Source organism: Didymella exigua (genome assembly GCF_010094145.1).
Source record: "Didymella exigua CBS 183.55 unplaced genomic scaffold M421scaffold_6, whole genome shotgun sequence".
In the NCBI taxonomy this organism is placed as follows: domain Eukaryota; kingdom Fungi; phylum Ascomycota; class Dothideomycetes; order Pleosporales; family Didymellaceae; genus Didymella; species Didymella exigua.
In genome coordinates, this window is record NW_022984780.1 from 1020207 (window position 1) to 1047906 (window position 27700).

The 27700-nt window shown below is 56.2% G+C and overlaps 8 protein-coding genes across 8 annotated transcripts in view; 2 read left to right on the forward strand and 6 right to left on the reverse strand.

The window, feature by feature from the left end:
- The window catches only part of M421DRAFT_90461 (uncharacterized protein), a gene marked incomplete at both ends in the record, with an annotated part of 10102 nt that extends 6626 nt beyond the window's left edge, over positions 1 to 3476 (reverse strand). The window contains 5 exons of the mRNA XM_033597861.1: positions 99 to 849; positions 900 to 1217; positions 1413 to 1648; positions 2036 to 3155; positions 3207 to 3476. Of these exons, the coding sequence (XP_033451660.1) occupies positions 99 to 849; positions 900 to 1217; positions 1413 to 1648; positions 2036 to 3155; positions 3207 to 3476 (2695 nt within the window). The remainder of the gene's footprint in view (positions 1 to 98; positions 850 to 899; positions 1218 to 1412; positions 1649 to 2035; positions 3156 to 3206) is intronic.
- Positions 3477 to 4538: 1062 nt separating this feature from the next.
- M421DRAFT_418048 (50S ribosomal protein L6) lies at positions 4539 to 5470 on the reverse strand (the record flags this gene model as incomplete). The annotated part of the gene is made up of 2 exons (XM_033591656.1): positions 4539 to 5050; positions 5103 to 5470. Coding segments are annotated over 2 exons (742 nt in total), but the record flags the coding sequence as incomplete, so codon positions are not given.
- Positions 5471 to 6016: 546 nt separating this feature from the next.
- M421DRAFT_2909 (uncharacterized protein) lies at positions 6017 to 7726 on the forward strand (the record flags this gene model as incomplete). The annotated part of the gene is made up of 1 exon (XM_033589024.1): positions 6017 to 7726. One exon carries the CDS (start codon positions 6017 to 6019, stop codon positions 7724 to 7726), a length of 1710 nt encoding a protein of 569 aa, XP_033451662.1.
- A 200-nt stretch (positions 7727 to 7926) lies between these two features.
- On the reverse strand, positions 7927 to 9784 carry M421DRAFT_347047 (uncharacterized protein). The gene is made up of 5 exons (XM_033589540.1): positions 9720 to 9784; positions 9599 to 9673; positions 9472 to 9548; positions 9266 to 9424; positions 7927 to 9213 (listed from the first exon to the last, which is right to left on the reverse strand). Exons 1-5 carry the CDS (start codon positions 9745 to 9747, stop codon positions 8128 to 8130), a joined length of 1425 nt encoding a protein of 474 aa, XP_033451663.1. The 5' UTR covers positions 9748 to 9784; the 3' UTR covers positions 7927 to 8127.
- A 541-nt stretch (positions 9785 to 10325) lies between these two features.
- Positions 10326 to 15916, forward strand: M421DRAFT_418051 (uncharacterized protein). The gene is made up of 3 exons (XM_033591657.1): positions 10326 to 13466; positions 13515 to 13784; positions 13833 to 15916. The coding sequence occupies exons 1-3, from the start codon at positions 10416 to 10418 to the stop codon at positions 15807 to 15809; spliced, it is 5298 nt and encodes a 1765-aa protein (XP_033451664.1). The 5' UTR covers positions 10326 to 10415; the 3' UTR covers positions 15810 to 15916.
- Positions 15917 to 17745: 1829 nt separating this feature from the next.
- M421DRAFT_418052 (uncharacterized protein) lies at positions 17746 to 22010 on the reverse strand. The gene is made up of 2 exons (XM_033591658.1): positions 20552 to 22010; positions 17746 to 20502 (listed from the first exon to the last, which is right to left on the reverse strand). Exons 1-2 carry the CDS (start codon positions 21756 to 21758, stop codon positions 18110 to 18112), a joined length of 3600 nt encoding a protein of 1199 aa, XP_033451665.1. The 5' UTR covers positions 21759 to 22010; the 3' UTR covers positions 17746 to 18109.
- Positions 22011 to 22104: 94 nt separating this feature from the next.
- Positions 22105 to 24767, reverse strand: M421DRAFT_418053 (kinase-like protein). Its single transcript, XM_033591659.1, has 2 exons — positions 24352 to 24767; positions 22105 to 24276 (listed from the first exon to the last, which is right to left on the reverse strand). The coding sequence occupies exons 1-2, from the start codon at positions 24423 to 24425 to the stop codon at positions 22221 to 22223; spliced, it is 2130 nt and encodes a 709-aa protein (XP_033451666.1). The 5' UTR covers positions 24426 to 24767; the 3' UTR covers positions 22105 to 22220.
- Positions 24768 to 24897: 130 nt separating this feature from the next.
- On the reverse strand, positions 24898 to 26441 carry M421DRAFT_418054 (galactose mutarotase-like protein). Its single transcript, XM_033591660.1, has 4 exons — positions 26255 to 26441; positions 25841 to 26198; positions 25461 to 25775; positions 24898 to 25407 (listed from the first exon to the last, which is right to left on the reverse strand). The coding sequence occupies exons 2-4, from the start codon at positions 26105 to 26107 to the stop codon at positions 25030 to 25032; spliced, it is 960 nt and encodes a 319-aa protein (XP_033451667.1). The 5' UTR covers positions 26108 to 26198; positions 26255 to 26441; the 3' UTR covers positions 24898 to 25029.
- Between the last annotated feature and the right edge of the window lie 1259 nt (positions 26442 to 27700).

Sequence of the window (27700 nt, forward strand, 5' to 3'; positions counted from 1 at the left end):
CCGCCACACACAACCGCCACACACAACCACCACACAACCGCCACACACAACCGCCACACACAACCACCACACAACCACCACACACAACCACCACACACAACCGCCACACACAACCACCACAACATGGCCTCCCCGGCCTCCTCGCCGCCCGCGCTGGCAACCACCAAGCGCAAATTCCACAGGCTCCTCGACAACCTCACCGCCAGCACGTCCTCGACCTCGCTCGCGTCCCTCTACGCGTCGCCCAATGTCTCTACCAGCTCCCTCCCGCGCACCGGCAGCCCCGAGCCGCTCGCCAAGCGCCCGCGCAGCTCCGAGGCCGTCGGCAGCGCAGAGCGCGCGCGCGAGGTCTCGGCGGGCCAGGCGCGCATCCAGGCGCTCAAGGACCAGCTCCTCACGCCGCGGCCCAGTCTGGGGGCGGGCATCGAGAGGAAGAAGACGATGCGCGTCGTCGGCGCAGACAAGCAGCCGACGGCCCCGACGCCGCGCAAGGCGCCCAACTTCCAGCCCTACAGCCAGGACCTGTTTCTCGCGCGGCTGAAGACGTTTGCCGCTGTGAAGAAGTGGAGCACCAAGCCCGACGGCATCGGCGAGGTCGAGTGGGCGAAGCGCGGCTGGACCTGCGAGGCCTGGAACACGGTGGCCTGCAAGGGCGGGTGCGAGAAGCGCGTCGTCGTCAGGCTGCGGCCGGCCAGAAAGGCCGACGACGGGCGGGACGTGGACATGAGCGAGGATCTGTCGCACGACGTTGCCCCGGCGCTGGTGGCGCGGTACCGGGCGCTGATTGTGGACGGGCACGACGACGAGTGTCTCTGGAGGAAGACGGGGTGTCAGCGTACGTCTCTGCCACTGCGGCCCATCCGACCAAGCTACTGACACGGCGCGCAGCCGACATATACCACATCCCCATCGCTTCGCGCGCCCGCTCCACGGCCGATCTGCTGAGCCGATACGCCTCGCTGCTCGCCATCTCGTCGGACCTGCCCCTCGCGCGCAACACAACCCACCCCGGCCCGCCCGTCGCCTCTCTCCTCGCGCGCCTGCCCGCCACGCTCTTCAGCGCGGCCAGCCTCGCCGCGCCGTCGGCGCCCCCGGAGCAGGTCGCCTTTGCCTTTGCCGTCTTCGGCTGGGCCGGCGTCAGCGAATCGCGCATCAGCCTCGCGGCGTGCGGCCACTGCTTCCAGCGGCTGGGGCTGTGGATGAGCTCCGACGCGCGTCTGCAGGAGATGAGCAAGAAACTAGACGTATCCGTCGAATCGCTGCGGCTCAATCTGCTCGAGAGCCACCGCGAGCACTGCCCCTGGAAGAACGGCGTCGTGCAGGGGAACAGCGGCGACGGGCCCATTGCGCGCATGCCCGCGTGGGAGACGCTCGTGTTCGTGCTGGCTGGGCGGGGGGACCGCGGCTCGCACCACGGCAGCACGGCCAAGGAGCTGCCCCGGCTGCCGCCCGATGCGGGCGGGCCCGAGGGCCGGCCGCACGGGCGCATCGAGAGCGTCGATCTCGGCAGCGAAACGGCGTTTTCGCGCGCCAGCATGGACAGCGGCCGCGAGCCTGCCGCGTACAACGACGAGGGCGACGAGGAGACGCTGGCTAACAAGTGGAATAGGTTCAAGGCTAAGCTCAAGCGCTCCACCAGCAAGCGCAGCTTGAAGAGCGTCAAGAGCGCGAGGAGCGTCAAGAGCGCGAGGAGCGCGAAGAGCGCGAGGGAGACTGAGGAGTGAGCCCAAGCCCTGTCGAGCAGAGCGCTCAAGAAGTCATGTCGAGCAGAGCGCTCAAGAAGTCATGTCGAGCAGAGAGCTCAAGTACTATCTGGATTCTGAGCGTTTGGCGTGCGTTGTTTTTGTACTGTAGATACCCGGTCTCTCTTCTAGCTGCGAAACAAACGACTACTCATCCCACGACCATGATACTGCCGACTACTCATCCCATGCAACTACCGACCACTCATCCCATGCAACTACCACCACTCATCCCATGCAAGGAATCGACACACTTGGAACCACCTCGTCACGCTACCCCATCCGCTCCCTACACAGCCCAATCGCCACATCTGCCGTCGCCCCGTCGAAGAAATCGTTCATCAGCACCACCACCCCGTCCCCCCTCAGAAACGGCTTTCCGCACTCCCCGCGCAGCAGCGGCAGCATCTTCGCATCGCACACGGGTTTGGTCGCCAGAATCGGACTCGTGCTCACATCGCAGTCGAGTACGCTGGCGACAATAACGTCGCGCATGTTCGTCGCCGTGGCCTGGCACTGCAGCAGCGTGATGGCGTGTCCCGACGGCGGCGCCGCGCTCATGGCTCTCAGCGCGTCGACCATCGACTCCCCCGTGAGCGTCGCGTTGGCCGCGTCGTCGTAATTGGACGCCTGGGCCGCGTCGCGCAGCACGAGGAGCCGCTTCCTGGCCCCCCGCAGCTCCTGCACGGAGCGCTGCAGCATATCCTCCAGCCCGCCGACGCACACATCGGTCCCCTCGAGCGCGCCGTTCAGAGCATCGCGTAGCTCGGCGTCGCTCGGCCGCGGACACTCGCCCGGCACCCCGTCCCAGCGCAGCTGCAGCACGACTATCTCGTCGCCGTGCCCGGCTAGGAAGCGCACCACCTCGGCCAGGAACGCGGCGTACGGCATCCCCGGGATCGCGCCGTGCTGGAAGTACAGCGTGTCTGCGAGCGGACTGCCGGGCTGGATCCGGCCATGGCACCGCGCGGGGCGGAACTCAAAGTAGCGCGCGCCCAGCGCGAGGAGCGTGGGGACCGTATCCTTCTGCGTCATGGCCAGCGCACGGATCATGTCTGGGGCGATGGCGTTCACGCCCTTGTCGCTGACTTTGTTGATGACGTCGAGGGCGCGCGGGAGCGAGCGGCCCAGCATCTCTTTGATGGCGCTTGTGCCGGCGTTGGTGAGTAGGGCGAGCGCCGTCGCCATGCTGTTCATCCCGACGTCGTGGGACGAGGGGAGCACCATGCGCGCGAACGGCTTAGTGCCAAGAGCGCTGCCGGGCGGGATGGTGTCGCGCATCCAGTTCTCGTAGCTGGGGGTGGCTGTGACGTAGCATTGGTGTTGCTTGGGCAGGGCTGCGAGGCCGGGTCCGGCGTCGTAGAAGCCGTATGCTACGATGAGGTCTTCGGCAAAGACTGCGGGCGTCTCGTCCTGTTGCGTTCAGTCGCGTGCACGCCTCTTTGCAGCTTCTTGGTTGTGTACCATGGTCTTCATTGTCCCGTCGCTCAGCCCGCCCGTCATGCTGTTCACGTCCACCCACTGCTTGACCAGCTCGCGACCATCCCTCCTCACGATGAACTCGAATCGGCCTGTGATTTTGAAATGGCCCAGGTTCGAAGACTCGACCTCAAGGTGGTCGCAGTTGAATTGGCGCACGTCTCGCCGGGTCGCAGAGGCCTTGGGGACAGTGAACTCGATCTCGACGCCCTCGACGGCGATGTACGAGTAGCACCGGATGCCCTTTGACGGCATCCTGGATTGTGTTTCTTTGTATCCAGCTCTTTTTCTTTTTTGAACGCTTCCAGGCTCTTCACCCAACTGCCAGCATGGTCTTGGATCACCAGCGGATCAATGCTGAGGTCTGCTGCAATTCTTACATGTGGGTGCGGTCGTCAACGCCTCAATGACGACTTGCCGCGGGGTCGCGTCTTTGTATGGAAAGCAGGCCATCAGCCGTGGCGCCCCCGCGCGCCTCAGCTGTCATGGTTCGTGGAAGTCCGGATGTGCTAGCGGCGGCTCAGCTGGCGTTCGCAGGGTTGAGGTAAGGTACACCAATCACGGCGTGAGCCAATCGTCGATCGGACCGGCAGGTGGAGTTGACATGAAGGATGTCGTGCGAGAGAAGGCGCAGCACTGGTATCCTCAAATCCATGCGTTGAACATCATCTCTGTTCGCCAGCTGCATCTCTGCTCGCCAGCTGCATCTCTGCTCGCCAGCTGCATCTCTGCTTGCCAGCTGCATCTCTGCTCGCCAGCTGCATCTCTGCTCGCCAGCTGCATCTCTGCTCGCCAGCTGCATCTCTGCTCGCCAGCTGCATCTCTGCTCGCCAGCTCGGCTGCAGTCCGTGTAGAACGAGCAGCCCATTGTTCTGCGAGCAAGTCAAGCCCCGCCTCGTCTGCATATTCCTACCATGCTTTATCTTCACCTTGCCCCGCCGCGTTTTCGAGATCTGAGATTGTTCCATCCCGATATGGAGCGTTGCGCTGTTTCAGATGCAGAATTCCCAGATTCCAAGGATGCGCAAGCTCACCATCACTTGCCCTCGTTTGCTGGTTCGCGCAGTTTCCAACTTCAGCGCGAGGGGCAATTGGTGTGAGTGAGTGAGTGTTGCAATGAGGCATTGCGCTAATAACTCGAGGTTGGTCCAGGTCGGTCTGAGAACAGAATGCGTTAAAAATAAGATGTTGTGAGGATAGATCAGGCTCCAGACTGACATAAGAATCGACATAGTTAGAAACGAACTCACCCGTGCTCGCTGGCCACTCCTCCCCTTGAAACGAGCAGTACTGGGTGCAATTGGATCGAGGAGGTCGTTCAGTATGCTTCCATTGTGATACGGCTCGTCATGCTTCGCGCCAGCCCATCGTGCGGTCCAAGGTATAGTACAGCCCTCTGTATATGGTACAGGTATACAACACAGTCCAGCCTCCTCTTCTTCCAAGGCCCAACGTCTACGACACCTTCTTGTTCTTCAGCTTGATCGTCTCCCCGTTGACAAAGATGCCCTTGCCCTTGTACGGCTCCGGCACGCGCCACTTCCTGATTCTCGCTGCGAATTGCATCACAACTTCCTTCTCCGACCCCTCAAGTAGTAAGCGCGTGGGCTGCGGTGTGCTTGCCGTCACGCCCTTGGGTATACACAGTTCAACCGGGTGAGAGTAGCCGACCTTCAGGTTGATGAACTTCTGGCCGGGGAACTCTGCCGAGACGGTGGTCGCCGTGTCTTCGACAGACGCACGGAAACCAACACCGACGAAGCGCAGAATCGCACTGTGGCCTTCGCTGACGCCGAGGATGTGGTTCTGGATGTATGCGCGTGTTGTCCCTTTGCCACGGTTAGCCGTGTTCCAATCATGCTGAGTCGTGATATCACGCACCCCACATGGCCTTCTGCTTCTTATCCGTAGCGTCATCTGCCAAGCTGAGCGTGTAGCTCTGCTGATCAATGTTGATGTACGGCGGGATCTCCATTGACATCTCGCCCAGCGGCCCCTTGACGTGTACTGTGCCCATCGATTGTGTTCTTTGACCCTTGCCACCAATTGTCTTCGGGGGGATCACGCTGAGAGTCACGCTTGGCGGTACTGAGAGCGGGAGCGACCCAATCTTAGATTCGCATCGTGCGGTTGTGGTGAAGGTTCTGGGCGCAGCGGACCGGGGCAGGAGGAATGTCGGTACCGAGTTGGCGGGGGACTTGAGGTTTGCGATGGCTTGCGCGCACCTCCGGCGCGCTGGGGCGAACATGGTGTGGATGCGGGCGATTGGGTGCTGGCCGAAGTTTTGGGAGTTCAAAGGTCCAAGTTCATCAGCCCTACGAGATTACTAATCATCCCGTCTCGCGACTTCCTCCGCAGCTCCTTCCTCCGTTCACACCACGCGTCGACAACCAGAATCGCTCTGTTATCGACTGCAAGCTGTTGTACGATACTGTGCTGTCATCGAATTCATTCTTGCTGCTGCAATTACCTTGTGCGCTGCAGCATTTTTGCTCGTCCACTAACCACGGCTCCCACTACAGCCATCGCTCTCACCCAGACTTCAGTCACGAAGCACGCTACAAGTCTACAGATACTGCCGCAACTGGACTTCCTTTACTTTGATATGCCTTTTCGCTGCGACCCCATCAATATCACATCCTCCAATTCCTCTCCTCAGACTCTGCTCCTTGTCTCCTTCATCACTGCTTCGACTTGAAAAAAACTGCTCTCTACTTGCTGCTCACCAGCTTCGCAGACCTTCCGCCGTGGTTCTACGCGCCCTGGCTCATCCGCTACTGGGCCTGATCTTCGCAATGAAACTTACGACCGCTGTGCCAACAGGCGTGCTGCTGCATATCCCTGCGACACTGTCCTACTACCACTCTCCATCAGCAGATGCAGCACCAACCGCTAATATCGACAGCCTCTTCCGGTACACCAACTCCAGAAATCAGAAGGTAATTTCGCAAGCCGTCGACTTTGTCGTTTCGATGCAGACAGCACCAGCGTGCACACGCATGGCCGCCTCACACCTCATGAATGAATGCAAACTGCTCGAACACGCCCCAGACTTCGCCAAGAACCGACCGCAAGCGTACCTCGATAACGTCAAGACTGAGTATGCAGCCAAGCTTGCGGTCTGCGAGTTGCTCAGTGCCCAGCCTCCCAACAATGCCATACCACCGCTACACTGTGACATTCTTGTCCCTTCAAGTCGAGCCTGCAACAAGGGTGGGTGGTGGTCACAGGCGCCTACGAACACTGACAGGCACTGCTATCCGGAGCACAAGGAGTACCAGTACAGTCAATGCCTAAAGACTCTGCAGTCTTCGCCACAATACTGGACGTCCTTCAGCAATGCACGTCAGAATGCCGTGGTCATGTGCCAAGCCAGCAGGGACGCTATCGAGCGCGAGAACCACCTCGATATCTTCAAAAACTGGACCCAAGTCATGAGTGCTGTGTCTTCCAGCATCCAGCATACCGCTGAGGAGTACACATCTCTGCTGCAGGAGCAGAAGCAGTTCGTGGACAAGCTCCGCGAGGCTCAGAGCCAATTCGAGAAGGATGCGTCGGCAGTGCAGGACAGGGCTCTGGCGACGGCGGGCAACCTAGACGACAAGTTTCACACCTTCATCGAAACCTCTATTTCGGAGCTCATCACCGCGCTTGCAACTGGCCAGAGCGCAGAGATCGCCCGAGTACGTGAAGAACTGCAAGTATTCTCACAAGACATGATCGCCGAGAACTCTCAGCTCGCGAAGTCCCTGACGACCGAGCTGCAACAACATCACGATCGAGCCATCATCAGTCTTCAGATCAATCACCAAGCTCAGGTGGAGAGTCACGAGGTTCTTTCTGGCTACATGGGCGACATCACGACTGCCGCCACAAAGATCAATGAGACTGCAGACGCCTCTTTGACGAAGATTGGCAATATCGAACATCGACTAGACAATTTATCAAGCAAAGCCGAGCACATTGCTCGAGGATTCGCCTTCTTCAGCAGTCTACCGCAGCTTATCACTTCTCTAATCCGCGGTCTCGTTGCCACAGTCGGGGCTTTGTTCATCTTCATCGTGCTCTACCACTTCAGCAGACGGCTTGCATCATACACTGCTGGCGCCTGTAGTGCGGCATATCTGCTGCATTTGTGCGGTGTCTATGAGTTCATAGCCCACTTGCCGACTAGCATCTCAGGGTCTGACAGCCCACTTCCTTTCAACAACCGCATCGACAACCTCAACGCCACTCAGAAAGGCGTGGGTGTCGTTATGGTACTTTGGCTCGCTACTTATCCTGTCTCTTGCGTCAGCAACATCATCAACACCCTGTTCCTACGCATCATCAGCTCCTACTGGGTCAGGCAATACAGCAACGATGGGGGCAGAGGACTACTTCCAAGCATCGAGATTCCACGCGCAATCCTGCCTCGCAGGCTCGACAATCTCGAAAAGCACATCTGGACCGGCCATCACCACAGGCCCGGTCAAGACGCATCGCACGCAGTGGCGCCAAGGTGACGGCTCACTTGTGTAAGTACTGTTCGATGCTGCCACAACGATTAAGACTAGACTCACGACATCTCAACGAACATTCACAATATCACGACACATTTAATTTCCGCGATACATCCAATCTTACGCTCAGCATCGACTTCACCACTATTTCTCATCTCAGCAACATCTATGGAGGCGTCTTTCTACCTTGCTGAGTTCTGGAGCGGCGGAAGCATTCCCCACTGCAACAGCTTCGGCAACATTGCATTCTGCGGCGCAAGCTTGGGCGCGTCTGGCGACATCTCGGTAGCTGATCGGCACATCTTGTGTGTGGGGTTCATGTATCTAACTACCAAAACTAATCCATCTCGTTATACCATCTCACAACCCAGTTCTCATGCAAACGTCATGTCGTGATGAGTTCCTCAGTCCGAGTCACTCATCTCCTCAATCCGCCCACTCCGATATGCCTCCTCAACCGGATTCTTCACATTCACAACGCCCGTCTTCTTCAAGCGTTCAAATAGCACAAACAGCCTCTCCGCCTCGCGCTCCTTCTCCTCCTGTGACATCTCCGGCATCTCCACCGGCTGTTCCTTGTCCAGCCTTTGTCCTGTGATGGGATTGACTGGCACTGCGCGGCTCCCGCCCGCAAGTCCCGCGTCTTTGATCGCGCTCTCGGGCATGGGTATGTTCTTCGAAAGCAAGAAGCCAGACGCGTATCCGTACCCGACGTTCGCGACGTACGTCGCGGCATCTTTCGATGAGAGCTCGTACATGAACGCTGCAATCGAGTCGCGCAGCGCGGGTGTCTGGGCGCTCGTGGAGAGATTCAGCAGTCGCGAGGGGAGCGAAGAGGTCTTGCCAAGGGGCTGGGTGCGGTCGCTGTCTGAGGGGAGGAGTCTGGACTGCATGGCGATTTGGACGTCGGAGGGCGCGAGTTCGTAGGTTCGGCGGAGCAGGGTGAGGAGAGGCGAGATTGTGGCGTCAAGCTCGGAGGCGGGGTAGGATTGGATTGCGTTGTCGAGGATCGTCGTTAGATGGGTTGTGTTGATGGACGGCTCGAGGGAGGGGAAAAGTGCAGCGTGTAAGTCTGGGTCGTGTGGTTGTGTGGCGCTGCCTGTGCCTTCTTCGCGGACGAGGTTCAGCAGCGCGTTGATGAGGAAGGATATGGGTGCGTCGAGGGGATTCGTGGGAGCGTCGCGGTGGAGCAGAATCTTGAAGATGTGGGTGATTGAGGAGGTGAAGTGTTGCGAGAGGTCGGGGTGGAAGTGCGTGATGTTGAAGAGCAGTTTGAGGGTCTCCGACAGAGCCATGAGGTCCATGGGCGCTGCATGTTCCTTTGTCCGTCGCCGTGGCTCGGTGTAGCGGTCTGCATGGCGTTGCAAAGCGGCATTGATACTATCAGCGAGGTGGTGCTCGTTCACGAGCTCTGTGTAGTCGAGATTTGCGCCGTAGGTTGTGAGAAAGAGAATACGTGAGAGAAGGAATTCATCGTCGATACTTTCGCTCTGTAGGCTGTCAATATGGCCTGCGCTCATCATCTACCAAGCGAACACGGACCTTGAACTTCTCCGCTGCGTCAGATCCATGCCCTAGATCGACAAGGATCTGGCGTGCCTTTTGCTGGAGAAGCAAGGCGTTGGCTATGCACCTCAAGGCTTCTTGTGAGACGGCTGTGTCCTTCTCCTTGAAGGCAAAGCGGCCTAATGTCCGGAGACCCTGGAGAGGTCACCTTTCGTCCTCATACTGCTATGCAGACATCATACGTCTTGTGTAAATATGGGGTCGGCATTGGTGGGGTCTCGACCGTAGACCTTAAGCTGCTCAAGCTGCTGCCTTCGTTCTACAAATAATTGAGTGTATGCCCAATCGAAGTGTTCGGGCGCACTGTACGTTTGGAGGAGAGCTTTGGGGTATCGAGATCGGTCTTGAGGTCGGTGAGGATCTTCGTGACATCGTCGAGTTTCGCTCCATTGTGTTAGCGCAAATTGCTGGCGTGAGACAGTCGACGTACCTTTCCCGGACTTCTGCTGTGCAAACATTGTAATTTGATCAGAGAGTTTAGAGGTAGAAAGCAGGCTCGCAGAGAGTGGGTGGACCGCGGTATGATGATCGAGGTGCCCTGCCCCACAGTGGGGATCAATCGCGTGCAAGGGTCCACAACGTTCAGATCTACTTCGTAGACATCTCAGACATCGAGAGACTCCAGGTCAGTGTTAAAGGGCTCGGTCGGTGATCCGAATCGCTTTGAATTAGGTCTTGCTTCCGCAAAGTAGAAGTAATTGACATTCTAGCTTATGGGACTCCTTCAAGGGCATATGTACCCCGACCTCCAGCCTTCAATGTCTTTGCATACGAAGTAGAACGAACGTTCGTTAAAAGACAAGAGTCTGTGGACCACCTTCTGACTATATGCACTCGATGCTGAAGATCAAATCACACGTAGTCAAGCATTGAAATTGCAATTACAGGACTGAAAGTGCAGTAATTAGAACGAGGTGCCGAGCAACCACTTTACGCGCTTGCGGAAAGGCGCGTTTGTTCGCGCGGCAACGCGTCGAACGTGCCGCTCTAGGCTTTCCAGGCTGGGGAACAGGACCACCACCTCGACCGTCGTGCTCAACTTTCCCTTTCGTGCATTTACGACCAGCGATGCGAGCCTGACTTGTTCTTTCGTTTTTGTTGCCCTTAGTTGGTTTCCAGCATAGCTATGGTGTTGTCCAGGTTCGAATCGCTCTCTGTTCGCCCGCCCACTCCACCGAAAGACGCCGGAGACAGCGATAAGGACTTCGACGTCGACGAGACGGTCCAATTTCTTGAAGATCCCTTCGGCGAGAAGCCGCCCCAGCCAAAAGCCATCGCCAAAGTCACTGCGAAGAAACTGCTTAATACACCAGACCAGTCGCCGTCCTCTGACATCGACATACCCTCGAGCTCGGCACGGAAGAAGAGAGTCAACTTCGAAGTCCAGACATGCGACTCACCGCAGAAGAAAGCCGTTATCAAGTCGTGGACACCTACGCGTAGCTCGCCCCTCCGGCCTCTACCACAGACACGCGTGTCTCTGCCGCTCAAGTCGATCCTCAAACCCACAGACGCTACAGCCACGCCCCCGCCGACCGATGAAAGCGCTGCCGCACACCAGTTCAAGTCTTTCGCCGAGATGTTGGAATCGATAGTAAAGCAGTTGGCTCAAGGAGAGCGGCCCACAAGAATAGATGCGTACCACGCACTGCAGCGCACTATGCAGGCCTACGACAAGATACCAGATGAGCAGGCGTTGAAGAACAAGATGTCTTTACTGACACAATTCATCCGGAGAGACACACAAGCTATCAGTCTCTCCGGCACTGGCCTCGACTCCCAACTCATTGGGCAGGCGTTGAAGCTGCTTCTGGCCCTCTTTCGGATACAAGACGTCGCAACTGTCATGGACGACGAGTTCTGCTCATACATGGTTGACCGTACTATCCAAGTCACCACAGACGCCTCGATTGCGAAGAGCGTAGTCAACACACATCTCGCTTTGCTGATGCAGCAAAACTTCAAGCCGCGCGTAATGACTACGATGCGGGTCGAGAAGATCATGGACGGGCTGGACACCATACAAGATCGCGTAAAGGGGTTTTCGGTCCAAGCATATCGCCTGCGGATATACAGGAAGCTCATCCAACAACGTCCCGACCTTATGACACGGCATGCAGAACGGTGGTTCAAGCACACCTTCAAGGCACTGGTCTCTGGCCACAAGGATATCTACCAGAGCGCTCTCGACACCGCCATTGCCGCTTCGAAAATCGTCGGGCATGATCGTTCTGCCGCAAAATCAGTACTCGCTGTACTGAACAAGATCAGGAGCGATGGCGAGACAACTCTAGCGAAGGCCATGGCACTGGAATTACAGAAGATGCTCGACGGAGACAACGCGTCTCTCGTCCCTCAAATCTGGTCGGCAGTCACTGGACTTCTACGCGATCACTTTGACATAAGGTTTTTCACTGACCTGGAAGAGTGGCTGAAAGTGTACGAGAAGTCACTCAAGTCTGACAACGATCAAGTCAAGATCTACGGGAACGTGGCGTATGGCTTTCTGGTATATGCCGTGAACCCATCTCACGATATCGCCAAGGGCTGGTCAAGATTCCTGTTGAATGTACCTCTGCAACAACTACAGCGAAGAGGATCGATGAAGAAGTCTGAGCGAGACGTCATCTTCGGCGGGTACAATACACTACTCTATCACGCCTTCCGCCCCACTGCCAGCCATGAGCAACTTGATCGATTTTGGAACGAGTTTGTGGTAGGCTTCTGGACACCTCTGTTACATCAGTCATCGCCCATACAAGCGGCTCACGCATGCCGCGTAGTCTCTGCTCTGATCAACGGATCTCGTAACCCATGGAATCCACAGAGAGCTCTAGACTTAAGGTATCAGGTCATGACACAACTCACCGAACTTCCTTGTGTGGAGCCACGATGGGTTCGCAAGTCACTTTCATCGATCTTGAGGTTTGTGGAAACTCTGCTCGACACAACAACCTGGTCCAGCAACTCGCAACAAGAAGATGATCCCGTGAAGACTATGTGGTCTGCCGTGCTGAAGTCCTTGGTTGAAGCAAGCAGCAAGGAGGTCATGGCGTCCAGCGAGACCAAAGATGCTCTGGCACACATTGTCAACCTTCTTCGTCGTGTGTGGGATCGACATACTGCTCAGTTAGCTCTGCCTCAACACAAAGAGGATAGCTGGGCAGATAAGTTCTGCTTCTTAATCGAGAGTGTGGTGCAAAAGCTTGGTGCGCACCAGTTCGCGGACAAGTGCCTCACTCGAAACAGTCAAGATGAGTTTGAGGTGGCATCCACACCTTCCTTCCGCTCCCGGCTGAACGGGACAAGAATCTCGCCGCTGCTGTACTTCGTTGATCTTCTTGTCAATCAATCGGAGGGCAAGCTTTCGGACGCTGTTCGATTGCGCGCACTGAAGCTGATCATCGATCCTGCTTTTAATATCCAAAACACTCGTCTCAGCAAGCTTGAACTTCTTCGAGATTGCGCTGTGGCGATTGAAAAGTCTGCTGGAGCGTCCGTGCAAGCATCCGTGGTTCTGAACTTCTGGTCACGGATTGCCGCACTGCTCAAGATTTCCATCGAACAGCAAGTGCCTGATTCCAACGAACGGGTCTCGCGCCACCTCGGTAAGGAGTATGACATTGTAGTTGAGCTCCTTGCCTTGGGTTCGGACTGTCTGCTTTCAACGGCAGAGGGGCTGGACGTACTTTCAGTCTTCATTGCAACGGCTCGAAAAGAGGCTGGAGATGGCGCGCTGGTCCTCGCAGTCATTGAGAAGATCTCCGAACGCGTGTTAGCCTGTGCTTCCGACAAAGTCGAGGCTCTAGCCTTCACCACTATGCTTCTGCAAACCCTCCCCAGCAAAACCATCGGTCGGCGTGTACTTGACCAGGGCAGGCAGGCCTTGTGGCCTTCCTCTCCTGTAGCAGGACGCAATCACGACTTCGACCCGTTTAATCACTTGTATGCTGCTGTCACTTCCGTGGGCACCGCCACGTACGACCAGCTTGGCTTCGCCGACATCGAGTCGACCAAGGAATTTCTCGCGGCGCTGGCCTCGTCAATCAAGAACTGTTCAACCTCGTTGCTTGCGGTCTACTTGCGCAAGATCCAGGAGGTTATCCGCATATGGGTGGAGGACTCACAGAGGAAGCTCCAAAATACGGAACCCAATTCCAAAGCCGTACATCGTGAGGTGGGTCTCAGCAGCCACATTCATCATGCGTATACTAATCAACAACAGGTTATGAACTTATGGCAAGAAGCAAGCGAGGCCATTGAGAGGCTTCCACGCAAGGATGGCCAGGTTCTTTTGCACCTAGAACCGCTGATCACAGCCGGCTTCGTCAGTCGACGCCGAGCTATTGTCAACGTTTCGATTGCGACATGGAACAAGACCTTTGGCAAAGAAGACAGCCTCAGGTATCCTCCGCGACTTGAAACCATCCTCCGTCGCTTGCGCAGTTCTGTTGATCTCGTCCTGCCATCACTGGATATCAAAGACGATGAGGATGTAAGTGGCCCAATCTGTACGGTGTTGAAGACACTGACCAGACTACAGGATGCTGAGCTGTCTTTCTACGACTCCGATGATAGTCGCAAGGAACCTCGGCGAAGTGCCAGAAGCTCTCGTATCAAGGAGTCGCCCTTCAAGATTATCAAACTGTCGCGCAACTCAAATCCCCAGTCTCCGGCAGTCTCATCACCAGCCAGCAGAAGGACCTCTACCCGTCGAACACCTAAAGTACGCTTACGACACGATAACTCCCAGATCCAGTTTGAGGCTATTGTGTCGTCACCTTCCAACCCGTTCGTCCAGGAATCCCAGATCCTGACCGAGAGACAGAAGGAGATGGTCGAACGACAAAGACTCTCCGGCGGGTTGTTCGCAACCATGGGCGCGCCCTCTCCCAGCCGAGATGCACCGCCATCTCCCATGGAGATCCTTTCTGATGCGCAGAGTGTCGACGATCTGCCTACCCGTATCACACGTGTTACGCCGCGCAAAGCACTAGCAAAGATGGGCCCTATGGATGCTTTCTTGGGCTCGTCACCTACACCTCACGCACGACGCAGCTCGCAGAAGATTGTTAGCGATGATACGGACATTGCCACCCCTACTGCAGTGCGCACGGTGCGTGTTGCAAAAGACGACGAATTAGGATCGTCGCCGCCTCGATTCGACAAAGACGATACTACAAGGTCAAGACAAACACCGAGTGCAGTCGCCGAAAGCTTTGACGATCGTCAGCCAGACCTCCTTTACTCCGCATCGTTCGATGATGGCAGTACAATGGATGAAGAGGCACTGGCAGCTGCGGTGACCTTGGCAGAAGAGGCTGAGGAAAGTGGGCAACTTCAAGGCTACCACGAGCGCAACGACGAAATCATGTCTGACCTGCCGAGCTCTACGATCGATCTAGAGCTCACAGCGCAGATTGACGCGGACATGCAGACTGCGGAGGCAGTCGCGGAAGCTGACGAGACCGTGCCAAAGTCCAACAACGTGTCCGTAGATGCTGCATCTCATCCGACCTCACAAGATGTCCCTGCAACGCAGGACGGTAGCGACACAGAAGTTGAACCTACACCAATGTCCGTCCGTACGCGCAAGAACAAGAAAGGCGACACAAGCATCACAAGCCGTGTCGGGGATTCTTTTGACTCCACCCCTGGGAATAGCACTCTAGGCTCCCAAGGTATCCGTCGGTCGACCCGTCACAGCATGGACAGCCCCATTCACATCGAGCTCGGACGTATGAAAAGGCAAAAGAAGCCAAGGAGAATGAAGCACGAATCTGCCCAAGAAGAGGAGCCATCCTCGCCACAACCATCGCAGCAAGACCAAGTTGAGAATGATGGCGAGGCTCTGGCTGCAGCTTCACCCACCGCGAGGACCAGAAGTGCCAAGAAGAGGAAGTCCATGAACGATTCCCCAATATCCTTGGAGAACATGACCGGCAGTCCAGGAGCAGGCCGTAAACGCAGCATCCGTCGCTCACAGTCGAACCTCAGCCAAGTCGAGAGTGCGGCCGACATCATTGAAGCAACACTTGCGCCTTCCAAGCGCGCGAGGCAGAGTCTGAACATGGACGTCAGCGAGGCAAAGTCCACACCACCACCTCTGCCCAAGGAACCGCATTCCTCGCAAAGCAAACGCATCAGCCATGTTCAAGTCACACCTCGGCACATCGAAGCCACCGGGTCTGCTCTGACGGAGCAGATCGCAGCCTCGATAGCGACAGTAGCCGACACCGCTCCTGCAGCCAAACAACCCTCGTTGGTGCAGAGCCAGATCCAATTTCAAGAGCAGCCTCCAACGGGCAGCGCGACACCAAGCCGATCATTCGCTGAGCGTGTCATTCTTACTCCGCGGAGTATCATTAACAAGCTCAAGGAGATCAAGAACTACTTCCTTGCTGCTCCTGATCTTGCTGTGACGAGGGCAGAGGAAAGAGAGGTGGATGACGTGATGTTTGCTATAAGGAAGAGGATTTTTGCTGCGGGACCGGAATATCAAGAGGAGGAGGACTCGTGATGGCATGGAATTGGCTTGGATATGAAGGGCGGCTTTCGGAAATGCACGGTGTGGTTTAGGATAATGATTCAGAGTAATAGATACCCACGAATGCTAATGATATCCACTGCTGTTCTCCTTTTCGCCCGATTACACATTCTCGAGACTGCATCGTTTGCAGACACGTCAACAGCCTCTAGTAAGCCGTGGGGAAGATTGAGGATGCACACGTGGTCAGCTGCGGCTTCGGGTGCATACACATATCTCCTGCAGGATGATGATGCTTCCTCGTCCAATATCCTGTCGTCTTCTCAGAGATCAAAAGTCTTCCCACGATATGGCATGCTTCTGCGCCAGGAAATCTGACGCGATTCTCTGCTATTAATCGAAGATCTATGACATGCAACCATGTCCGTCGCTTTCTTCCTCCATAATCATCATACCGACAATCTCGTGTGGCCTCTGCGGAGTTTCTGCTGCCCCTGATTTCTGTAACAGAGTGATTACATATCCCACATGCGATCTGTTTTATCTGGATCGAGGGTTTATCGCTTGTCCGCGCTAGCGTCGACCCTATCGAGCACACTTAAAAGACGTGGTTTGCCCTGGTCCATCTTCTAATCTACTCGACATGCCTTCTGATAACATTGAAAAGACCAGCAGTACCCCGTACGACTCCGCTCTTCAAAGAAACACCACGCCGCAGACATGTTCTCTCTGTCTTGAAAAGTGCATGCGCTCAGGATGATGTCTGTGCTCTTCTGTCGAACTCGGTCAAAACATTCGACAACTCAGTGAATGATCGCCGGAGAGGTCTTTGTTGACTACATGCGTTCAGCACACTTACTTACTGTGCCATGGCACCGCAACCCCTCGTCGTCGGCACCTCGTGGGAATAATCCAAAAGCGAGGCATCTCTGAGGGTATGCTGTCCCTCTTTTTCTCGATCACGGCTGAACCGACCGAACCAGGAGATTGGGAGTGTTGAAAACGTCCTGAAGTTGCATTATATCTTTGTTTTGCTCTCTGCTCTCCAAGTGGATTTGGATGTTCGCTATGTTCGCGAACAGGCGCTGACCCACCCATGCCTCTCTGTCCGCTTCCCGCTGTAATTTGTTCTCTGAACGCTTCTATGAGCGCGATGCGGCGCGTTCACGAAGGATATAAAGCTGACCCTACCCACCCCACCGACTTTGCATGTCTCTTTGCGTTTACCCCACACTCTTAAGACCTGCGTACACTGCTTTTTTTGTAACCTTCAGAAGTATATGTAACAGGTCCAGTGTAAGCTCGAAGTTTCCTGCTTCCGCCCCTGCAAGCGTGCAGCCGTTCTCTTCCCGAAAGCGGACCTCAGGAATTGTACAAAGCGGCAGTATATACCTTTACATGACACGACTTGTTAGACACTAACCAACTCATTGTAAACATCATTCTCCTGTCCAGAAGCCTAAAAGTGAAGTTTTCTACGACATGCCCATTAGCTTGCTTATCGAAGCATCAAGCATGAGACACGCATGTGCTGCTTGCCTTGGAGGATGACGCCCGAATCAAGATCTCCTCTGCCCATTTGTAATCAACTTTGCTAGGAGCAACGTACCAAGAAGCCACATAGGATGCGCTTTGAAGGAGTACACGAACATAGTACTTCTTCTCGTCGCGCAGATGTGGAAGTTCGGACATGACAGTAGTTAGGCGGCAAAACAGGAACTACCGGGTAGACCGGGGGGAAGAACGCATTGTTCGCTTACAAGCTGGACTTCGTATCTCGAGCCCAGGAATGGAGGCAATCAGCGTGTCTGCATTCCTCTCCACCACTCCTGGGTGAGTGCCTTGGAACCCACCGGTCGCTATTGTATGTGCGACTCGCCTTGAAAGGACTTGCCAAGAAGAACTGTGTCTTCGAGCGCTCTCGAACGAACACTGGCTGGCACACGGTTGTTGCACGTCGGAGGCGAGGTCTTGCAGTAAACGTGTCTTGTTATGATCATCTGCCTTGTGTCTATCTGCAGAGGCGTTCAGCCAGATCCTCATGTCGGCGTTCCAGCGCCAGCGGTCAGAGATTCAACCACGTCCATCTTGCGCAACCAACTCAAGCCCAAAGGCGAGTCAAGGCGCGCCCGAAGAACACAGGACTCATCTAAACGCGCAGTCGCGGAGGTCGATGTGAGAAAAGGGCTGTGAGGCCTGTACAAAGCGCTCGAGACCGGCGATCCAAAGTCGACCAGAAGGGAAAAAGTAACCGGGCGCCGATCCAATGCCCATCCCAATGTCCGTTGCCCAGAACCCAAAACGCCAAAGGAAACTCCCTTCTCAACGAGTGTCTAGTGCACGTGTCCCCAACCCTCGGGAATCTCACTGTCCTCGAAACCTTCCCAGGGCAACTCCTCCGTCTCATCATCCAACATCGTCTTGCGATCCGCATCTCTGCCAAACTCGTCCCCATCCTCGGTGAAATCCTCCGACACGAAGCTGCGAATCGTAACGCGTTTCCCCTGGCCCTTTCTGCCGCGCGAGAACTCGACGTGGGACATGTCCACGTCACCGTCCATCGCACTCGGTCCCGTCTCGCACTGCTTTGCGTCCTTGGAGTGTGTGTGCTGCTCGGCGTCCTGCTGCAAGTCCTGGGCACGGATCATATCCGTGATGTCCTCGACATCCTGCTCCGTGATATCGCCGTCCGCGGCCTGGCCCTCGAGGACGTCGTAGAGGTTGTAGATCTGCGCGTCCTTGATCTCGAGACGTCGGAGGGAGTCCTGGATGCTCGCATGCAGATCCGCACGCTTCCGTGCGCCCTGAGACGCATCGTGGCCTTCAAGCATGACGCGCAGCGCCGCTAGCTCGATGTGCAGATGCGCGCGCTCATCCTGGAGTTCCTTGACGACGAGGGCAAGAGCTTCCCTCGGGGAGCGGGCCGGTCTTAGGGTGGCGTCGATCTCGTCAGGCATGCGGGCTGAGACGGGGACGAGGCGGGGGACGCGCAGGTCGGATTTTGATGTGGTCAGGCCTTCGCGACGGCAGACGGTGCAGTTGGCGTTGTCATGGTGCTTGTCGTGCTTGGAGAGGGTGGCAGCAGTGATCGAGGGACGTCGGGATTCGATCTTGAGGTCCGGCACGATGAAGGCGGATGTCATGTTGTCGGGGACGCTGCGACGGCGGCGGCTGGTGTTGCTATGCATGGAGAGGTCGATGGCGAATTGCTTGGTCTGAGTGGCCTCGGTGTCGGCGTCGAGGTTGGACAGGTTGCCAGTGATGTCGTCTTCGAACTGGCTGGCGGTGGTGCGGCGAGTGGTGTCCTTGAGCGATGATTTGCGGACAAGAGATGGTCGGCGCTCGCTCTTAGCAGAAGCAATAGACCTGATAGTATCCTCACGAGTCTGGCGCTGCGAGCGAGCAGTGTCTTCGCGGACAGTGTGCTCGACCGGGGCAGCCGAAGCACGGCGGGCGTTGGCACGCTGTTCTTCCAGCTGGCGACGAAGCTGAGCGATTACGTCGCTACCGATGAAGCTCAGTTCGGTCAGATCCAGGTCAGCGGGCCGCTGGATAGTAACCGTCGGCCTCGCGGATTGGACGCTTCGCGACATGTACGGCGTGCCATGGGGCTTGAGGGACAGGTCAGTGGTCGACTCTGGGGTGTCTGCGTGCGCGTTCTTATCGGCGGCTGGTGCAGAGAAGCTTCGACGTGTGTCTACAGGCAGAGACCTGCTGAACTCCCTCCCAGAGACGCCAGGGTACTCCTTGCGGGGGTGTTCCTGGATGCGGCGGGACTGAGCGAGCTCGGCGCGGCTGTTGCGCGACTCCTGCTGAACGCGACTCTTGGTACGAGCGCCGGTGTCCTCGCGACGGTAGCTGGGCTTGCGCTGGAGGGTCTCCTGGCGGGTGTGCTCCCTGGTGGTTTCCTGCTCGTTCGCCTCACGGACGTTCAGAATCTCGCGCGTGAGATCCAGAGTCTGTCTAGCAGCGGCCTCGCGTTGCTGGACCTTGCGCTTCAGCTGACTCTCCTTCCTGGCCCATCTCTCGTGGTCATCATCGTGCTGAGCAGCGAGTTGAGCGAGCTCCTGGCGAAGGTTCTCGTTGTCGAGACGCATCGCCTCGTTTGTCTGCTCTTGGGTTGCGTCCTGGAAGTGTCGAATCGTCTCGTCGCGACGATCCACCTGTGCCTTCAGGACGGATTCCTGCTGAGTCCACCTCTTGATCTCGTCCTCGCGCTTTGCCTTCATGCTCGCGAGCTGTGTCATGAGCGCTTCGTGATCAGCCTGCAGACGCGCGTATTCAGCCTTCTCTTGACGCGCCTTGCGAAGCTCTACATCCTGACGAGCAAACTGCTGAGTGTGCTCATCGTTCTGGGCGCGTATGCGAGCCAGCTCCGCGTTCAGCGTCGCGTTCTCCCTCTCGGTCGCATTCGCAGCCTGGTCGAACTGCTGACGCAGGTTGACAGTCTCTTCGCGATGATGTGTCATCTCCTGGTTCAGCTGATCGCGGAGCTCGTCGTTGTCACCGCGAAGGGCATCGACTTCCTGGCGAAGCGCGTCGTTCTCATCGGCCAGCGCCAGCTTCTCGTTCTTCAGCTCTTCGCATGTCTGGAATGCAACGCCGAGCTGGTTGGTCATGTTGTCGCGTTCGGTAGTGAGTCGCTTCTTCTCGATCTCGAGGACTGCAAATTTGCGGTCGGCGCGGTCGAGCTTCGTTCGGAGTGTCTGGACAGTCGCATCGAGGCCTGGGGGTTGGTCAACAAACGCTCTTCTCTTCAGGAACAAAGTACTTACGCGTCTTCTCGACCTTCCAATGACGCTTGCCAGCATCCGAGTCGTTCGCGCTGTCACTGCGTCGCGACTTCTCATGTGCCTGTGCGTTAGCGCGGAGCTCGATCAGCTCAAGATCCTGCTCCTCAATCCGCCTGTCCTGCTCAGACCGCTCAGCTTCAATCTGCGCGACCTTGTCCTGCAGCTGCTGCAGCGCAGAAAAGATGGCCTTTTCCTCGTCCGGAATAGGAACGCTGTCGATGGGGATGTGGTTCGGACGGCGGCTGCCGCCTGGAGGAGCAGCATAGCGCGATCGTGATGTGGTGTTCTTCGAGAAGACGGGCGTGCCATCTTCGAAGACGCCAGAGACCAGCTCGGTCAGGTTGGGCAGGTCAGGCAAGATGAAGGACTGCGCGGTCGCGTTCTGAGCTGTCGACGGGCGCGAGTGTGGCCTCGATCGCTCTTCTACGATGCCGTCCATCTGGAGAGAAGTCTGGCGGTTGCCCCAGCGCGTGTTCTTGGCCGAGTTCACGGTCAGTGTGGGTGGGCGGTCGTGCATGAACGACGACTCGTCTTCGGACAGCTTCGCGTGAAGCTGCGCGAGAGAGCTGCGCGTGTTCTCCTTGGCGGGTAGAGCCGGGGAGTTGCGCTTGCTGGCCGAGCGCGGCGAAGCCGTGCCGAGGTCATTGCGCGAGGCGCGTCGAAGCTGTGCGTCGCGTCGGAGGCTTCCAGTCTCGCCGACGAGGGACTTGCGCGTCCTGTTGGTGGGCGGTGTGACATCGTAGAGGCTGTGGAACGCGGAGCTCTGTCTAACAGGGGTGCCGCGGTTGCTTTGGTCGAGGCCGCGCGCTTGTTCGACGGAGATGCTTTCCTCGTCCGAGATGCTCTGGTCAAAGTCGCCGAACTCCTTGTTGACCATGGACGTGTCGGGATTCGTCCGCGTAGACGCCATGGGCCGCCACTGGGTCATCTTCTTCGCGGTCGAGCGAATGCGCGGGTACTGCGGCAGTGTGTCGGTCGCGTCAACGAAGTGCTGCTGTGTCGACATGAGGACGTCCGGGTCGTTGAAGAAGTTGGACGTCTCGGTCCCGAATCCTGAGCGCTTAGTGGGATTTGAGTCGCTCGGCGGCGGTGACGGCGATGGGATGTTGCACGGGCTGTGGCTCAAGCTGCGCGAAAGCTCCCGGATAGTGCGCGCCTTCCCAATGCTTGTGGGAGGAGAAGAGTGCATTGTGCGGGTGCGGTGAGGCAGCAGCAGCAGCAGCAGCAGCAGCAGCAGCCGTGTTTGTGATTGTGCCGCGTCGCGTCCCAAATAAGCGTCGAGGATATGATAAGGATGCTCTGCTAGAACTACAGGAGCATAGAGAAGTATCCAAAAAGCCTGCCAAAGTTGGTGTTCGGGGGACCGCTGTGTATGTTAGTAGGAGGTGCGTGTGTTTGGCATGTTTACAATGATGAGATGGGATGTCAACAGCGCCAGTCCTCGCTAACACCCGCCCGCACCACACTACGGACCAATCACCACCCCTGAGCCGACCACTCCTGAAACGGCGCCGCCCGCAGCGCCATGGACTGGCCAACGGTTCGCGATGATACAACGCCTTGATTTGGATCTAGCTGCACGGATATCGTATAACAGAGAAACGCAATGTCGCAATCGTGCCTCTCGACACCCCATGCCCATTTCTTATGCTCAGAACCCCTCCCAAGTCATACTTCTAGCACAAAGCCTCCCCTTCCTCCATAGCACCATGACCGTGACTGCGTGTACCGCCATCAACACCACACTCCCCGCCAGACCGTCCATATACCAGCGCCTCACTTGCGGAAGCACAACAATATGCGGAGACAAGAAGTCCAAGCTCGCAAGACCGAGCAACGAGTACGCCGCCCACGACTCCGCAGCGAACGGCTGACAAGCACCGAACAAGCTGACAACCTTCAAGAAGAAGAGCGCCACTCTGATGAGGCTGGCCGTAGCTGGGTTTTCCAACAGGTTGATCACGCGGATGCGGTATTGGCTGAGACGACTCTGGTCCTCAGGCGGTGGAGGAGGCAACATAAGCCTTTGCGGACTCGGCGTCCTCACAACCTCCGGCACAGGGAATTCGAGCTTCTTGTGTCTCAGCATGACCGCTGCTTCCTCTGAGCTGGGTCGTCTTGTGAGATGAGCCGGCGTTGGGCTGGGCGAGCGCTCCATGACCGAAGCACTCAGTTTCGACCGACCCGGTCGTGTGTACTGGTGGGTTGTCGAGCTTCGCTTTCTGGTCATCTGTGCTGGGCCGGGGCTTGGTGTGTCTGCGCGCGAGATGCGGGGGCTGAACTCGTCCATGCCCGAGGGACCGGCGTAGGCGTTGAACTCGTCGAAGACGGACGGCGACTTGAGGACGTGGAGAATCTCTTCGGTGCCCGGACGTTCGTCTGGATTCAACGCAAGTAGGCGTTTGAGTGATCTGTAGAGCTTCTCGGGTAGATCGGACCGGTCACGCTGTTCGTCGTCAATGCCTGCCCAAGTCGTAATCTCGGCGCGCAGCTGTTCCAGATCCTCATTGTCTTCGTCGATTCCGTCTGCGTTCCTGTATGGTAGGCGTGCGAAGCACATGAAGTAGACGATCATGCCGAGCGAGAAGATGTCCGACTTTGTAGTGAAGTTTCCGTACGGTCCACCTGGCTGCTCCTGTCTGAGAACCTCAGGTGCACAGTACGAGATCGTCCCTGTGGCCCCTGACGAGTTTCTCGCAGCGTTCGCTGATTGCACCTCGCCGAAGTCGCTCACTAGAACCTTCATGCCGTACTTGTCGCGATGCAGGAGGCAATTGCTGGGTTTTAGATCGCGATGAATATAGCCATTGGCATGGAGATGGTTCAATCCAGATGTTATGTCCTTGAAGAACGAGATGATCTCTTCGAAGTGCATGCGCCGTGGCCCAAGCGTGCTCTCTGGATCTTCCATCTGCCCTTTCGACCGTCGTCTCAGGCGCTCCTTCATCTGATCTTTGGTGATTGTTGTCTTTGCCGAGTCCAGGATGTAGCCGTGCAGATCACCGCCGTCGCAGTATTGCTGCAGGATGAAGGCACACGGGACACTGGGGCCGAAGGTGTTGATCTGGTAGTCCTCGAGCCAGACATGTCGGTACGAGACGAGGTTCTGGTGCGACAAGTCTTGCAGCAGTTGTACCTCGATCAATACTTTCTCAAGCCATTCATGGTCGTCACCGACTGGCACTCGTTTGCAAGCGAACTTGCCCAACTGCACGCCGTCCAGAACATGCTGCACGAGGAGCACAACACCCTTGCCGCCTCTTCCTAACTCTCTCTCTTCGACAAAGAATGTCTTGAAGTAATTAGGGCTGAATGCCCTTGCGGATATGCCCTGACTCCTCGGAGGCAATGGCGCGCTGCCCACGAACTCCGCTCCCTCAGGTGCGTGGAATTCAGCAGGCGTATCGCGAATTATCGCAGGTCCTAGTTGTTTGTGTGGTGACGGTGGACGCGAGCCTGCTGCGGAGCTAGGCTGACTACCGCGCAGCATCTGGAAGTACCCCGGGTTGACGAAGCCATGATCCATGCCAGGTTCGCCGGGCGAATGCGGTCGCTCATCGTCGTCGGTATCGTGTGGTGAAGGTTCGCGGTATGCTCGGTGGCAATATGGACAGCATGTTTCGTCTAAGGCTGTGGACTTCGAGGCATCGCGCAAGGAGAGCTGCTTGGACCGCTGATCGTAGACGACGACGGCGGAACCATGGCGCCTGCAGCCACATTAGTATGTGCGAGGAGTGCAGCGAAGAGCCATCTTGGAAGGGGTGTATGAGCGTCTGACATACAGTACAATTTCCCGCGATTCGGCTGGCAGGTAAGGTATGAGCGACATGCTCCTTTGGCGTTCGCGATCATCCATGGATATCGGTCAGGTATGCTGATCCACCACCTCCACTTTCCTTGTGACAGCACAGAGCCTCACTCTGCCAGCGCAATGCAACCAAATATGCCGCAGAGAAGCGCGGGTCAACGCGATTGGTTTGACTGAGATCCGTCTTTGTTTATAGGCAGCCGTGATCTGACGTATGGCGGGGAAGTTGCGGGTAGCTCTCGAAGCTTCCTTGAGTATGCTTCAGTCAATCGCCCACGGACAGTAGCAGTTGAGAGAGCGAACTGCTTCGCTGTCGTTGCGCTTATCGGGCATGACCTGCGATGTTATTGTTATTATTATTATTATTATTGTTGTCGCTGTTGTTGTTGTGGTTGGTGTCGGACGGGTTCCGGAACGGGTGCAAGCTAGGGTTTCCTAGCTGGAACCTCCATCTTGTGATGGTATAACGAAGATAGCACACGTATGAAAGATAGAGACTATCGTGCACGACAAATGGAGGTACAGAAGATCTGATCGTGACCGTTGGTACATCTCATGTATCAACCGTGGCTGTCATTATGCATTCTATGCTTCACGTACTATCATTGTAGCAGTAACCGCCCACAGACGTTACTGCTTGCAAAACCATTGTTTATAAATGGCTCTTAACAAGCATACCGCCCTCGAAGACCTCGCCCTTCTCCAGCTTCTGCCATCCGTTGACAGCACCAACCTCAATGCAGACCATGTTCTTGTAGCCATCATTTGGCGCGAAGTCGCCGGTAGCCTTGGCCTTTTCGATCCACGGGTTCCAGGTGACGGTGTCCTTAACGTTGTCGCGGGTGACATCGAAGCGGGGCTTACCGTCCTCGAGCACGCTTGTGGTGTCGATCTTAATGTCCTTGTACACGCGATCGACTTCGCCATTGAACTTCAGGGTAGGCTCTGTTTGTGTGTGGGTGGTTGCGTCGAGAACCTTGTCGACGTACTCTACGCTGCCGAGACCGTTGACTGTGACCTTTGAGATATCCTGCAGAGATCGCATTAGCTGATATTCTTCTGTTGTCGGTGCGTTATTTGTACCTTGATCCTGAAGTAGGTGTGTAGCAGGAACTGGAATTCAAAGCTCTCGTCGCCCTCGTTGCGTACAGTGATGACTGTCTGAAGAGTGTCCTTGCTCAGTGTGACGCTGTACACCAGACCAAAGTCCAGCGGCCATGCCTTGCGGTGCTCCTCGCTGATGCCGTTACGGTCGAGGCCAAAGTCGAGCTTCACGGAGCTGGTGTCGAGGGCATCCTCGGTAGAAGACTTGCCCAGGTATTCCCATCGTGAGTTACGCGCAAAACCGTGCTGGGAGAGCTTCGAGGTAGGGCCGGTCGCAGGGGGTGGGCCGAAGTTCTGTTGAGCTTGTCAGTGTCCATTGCTCGTACAACGCACGTCTTGCGCAATTGCTTTTGACCTACCGGGAAGACGACAGGAACACCACCCCTAATGGGCTTGTTACCTGTGAGATCTGCTGCCTCGCTGACCCAAAGGTTTTCTGTCTTTCCGCCATTGCTCTTCCAGCTAGTCACGGTAGCGCCAAACAGATAGACTTCCACACTCTCGCCCGAGGGAAGCGAAGCAACGACCTTTTGGCTGCCTCCCTCACCGATGATTTCGACTTGTGCGACAGGGCCTGAGCTCTTGGGTGCGTTCAACGCGGAAGGGCGGTTGGCACGGTCAACCATTGTGGTGTGTGGGGTTCGACGAGGTGACGGAGTGTATGGGTGTGCTGATGGCGAAGCGTGCTCGTCTGGAGGTAGTTGTGGGTGGATGATTCTTAGCCTTAATTAGCCGTCGAATACCAGGCTAGTTATAGGCGTGTTTGGACTCACTATTGCTGTTGGTGGCGTTTGTTAATGGACGACGTCGAGAGTTCGGAGGAGGGGCACCAGGAAGCTCCTGCCCCACCTATGATCGCATCGAGGTGAAACTCACCTGAAACACTTCTTGCATTCGCCTAAGCTGTACAAGTAGCTGCGATTGGATCACTTACGCATCCTGACTGTAATACATATGCACCTCGATTGGGTTCACTCGCTTCACCGGACAGGTGATCATGATCGACAGCTATCTCCACAGTAGCTCACCATCATCCACCCGGAAGCGATGGTGTATTGAGAATCAGAGCGCACGCAACGACAACAGATGTCTTGCATAAGCTCCAGAGCCCCTCACATGCGTTCGTTGAGGATGTTAAAGAGGTGAAAACATGTCTGGAAGCTTGCTAATTATGGGTAATAGTGCTGGAGAGGCTAGAAGAAGCAGGTACAACCCTGATGATGATAAAGAGCGCACTGCTGAGTCGCCGGGGAGTATGATCTGTTGAACAACTGTACTTGGTTAAAATTTGTCCCGTGTCCCGCAGGCATAGTTTGGTGGTAAGAATTGTGTTGACAACAGAGACGAAGCAAGCATGGATCGGTTCAAAGCATACTCTGGAGCAGCCGGGAAGGCGTCCTCCGTCCTGCGAAGCTGATTCTTACGACGGCAGACATGCAGAGGCATCTTCAAAGATATTTGAGCAAGGTAGTCGTGAAAACTTATCTCAGGTTGGGGCGTGCATGTGGATAAAGATATACAAACCTAACCCTATAGAGCTGCAGAAGGACTCAGGTAAGTGCTTCAACATGAGAGCATACAATGGCTTCCTTTGCGGCGAGACAATTTAATACTTTTCGATGAGTGACAAGGCTCCTCTTTTCCAAGATCGCTCAGAGATTGTGCTCAGGAGCTGGGAGACAGCCTGAGCTTGCTCATGGGAAACATACCGAACCTGGGACTTCCAGGAGCGAGCATATCGCTGCCACCGTCATCTCGGTCGATTCTGCTTTTCCGACTAAGTTCCTGACGCTTCACGGCATCGTCTTGAAAGGTCAGGCACTACTGAAGCCACGTAATTTTGGTCTTCTGTAGAATAAATCGCGTGACAGCCATCTCGTGTTTGGTGGACGGGCAGTTAAGCTAGACCAGATACCCCAACGTGGCGTTGAGCCATTGAGAGACGAGTCATTTCATCGTGTCCTAGCTGCGAACAGCCAGATGAGGTAAACGCCTGACAAGAATCCTACGTAGAGCCGTCTAAATCACTGGAGACGGCTGAAATCTGTAAAGATCGAAATTTGAAGGTGCATTTGTTTTACGCAGGTGCTGTACATCAGGACGACTATCCACAGTACAAAAGACTGCAACGAAGGGCCTTATTATACTCACTCTCACGAGAAGCGATACTAGCTGCGGTTTGGATGTGGCTTGCTCTTAGAAAAGGGATTGGACGATGT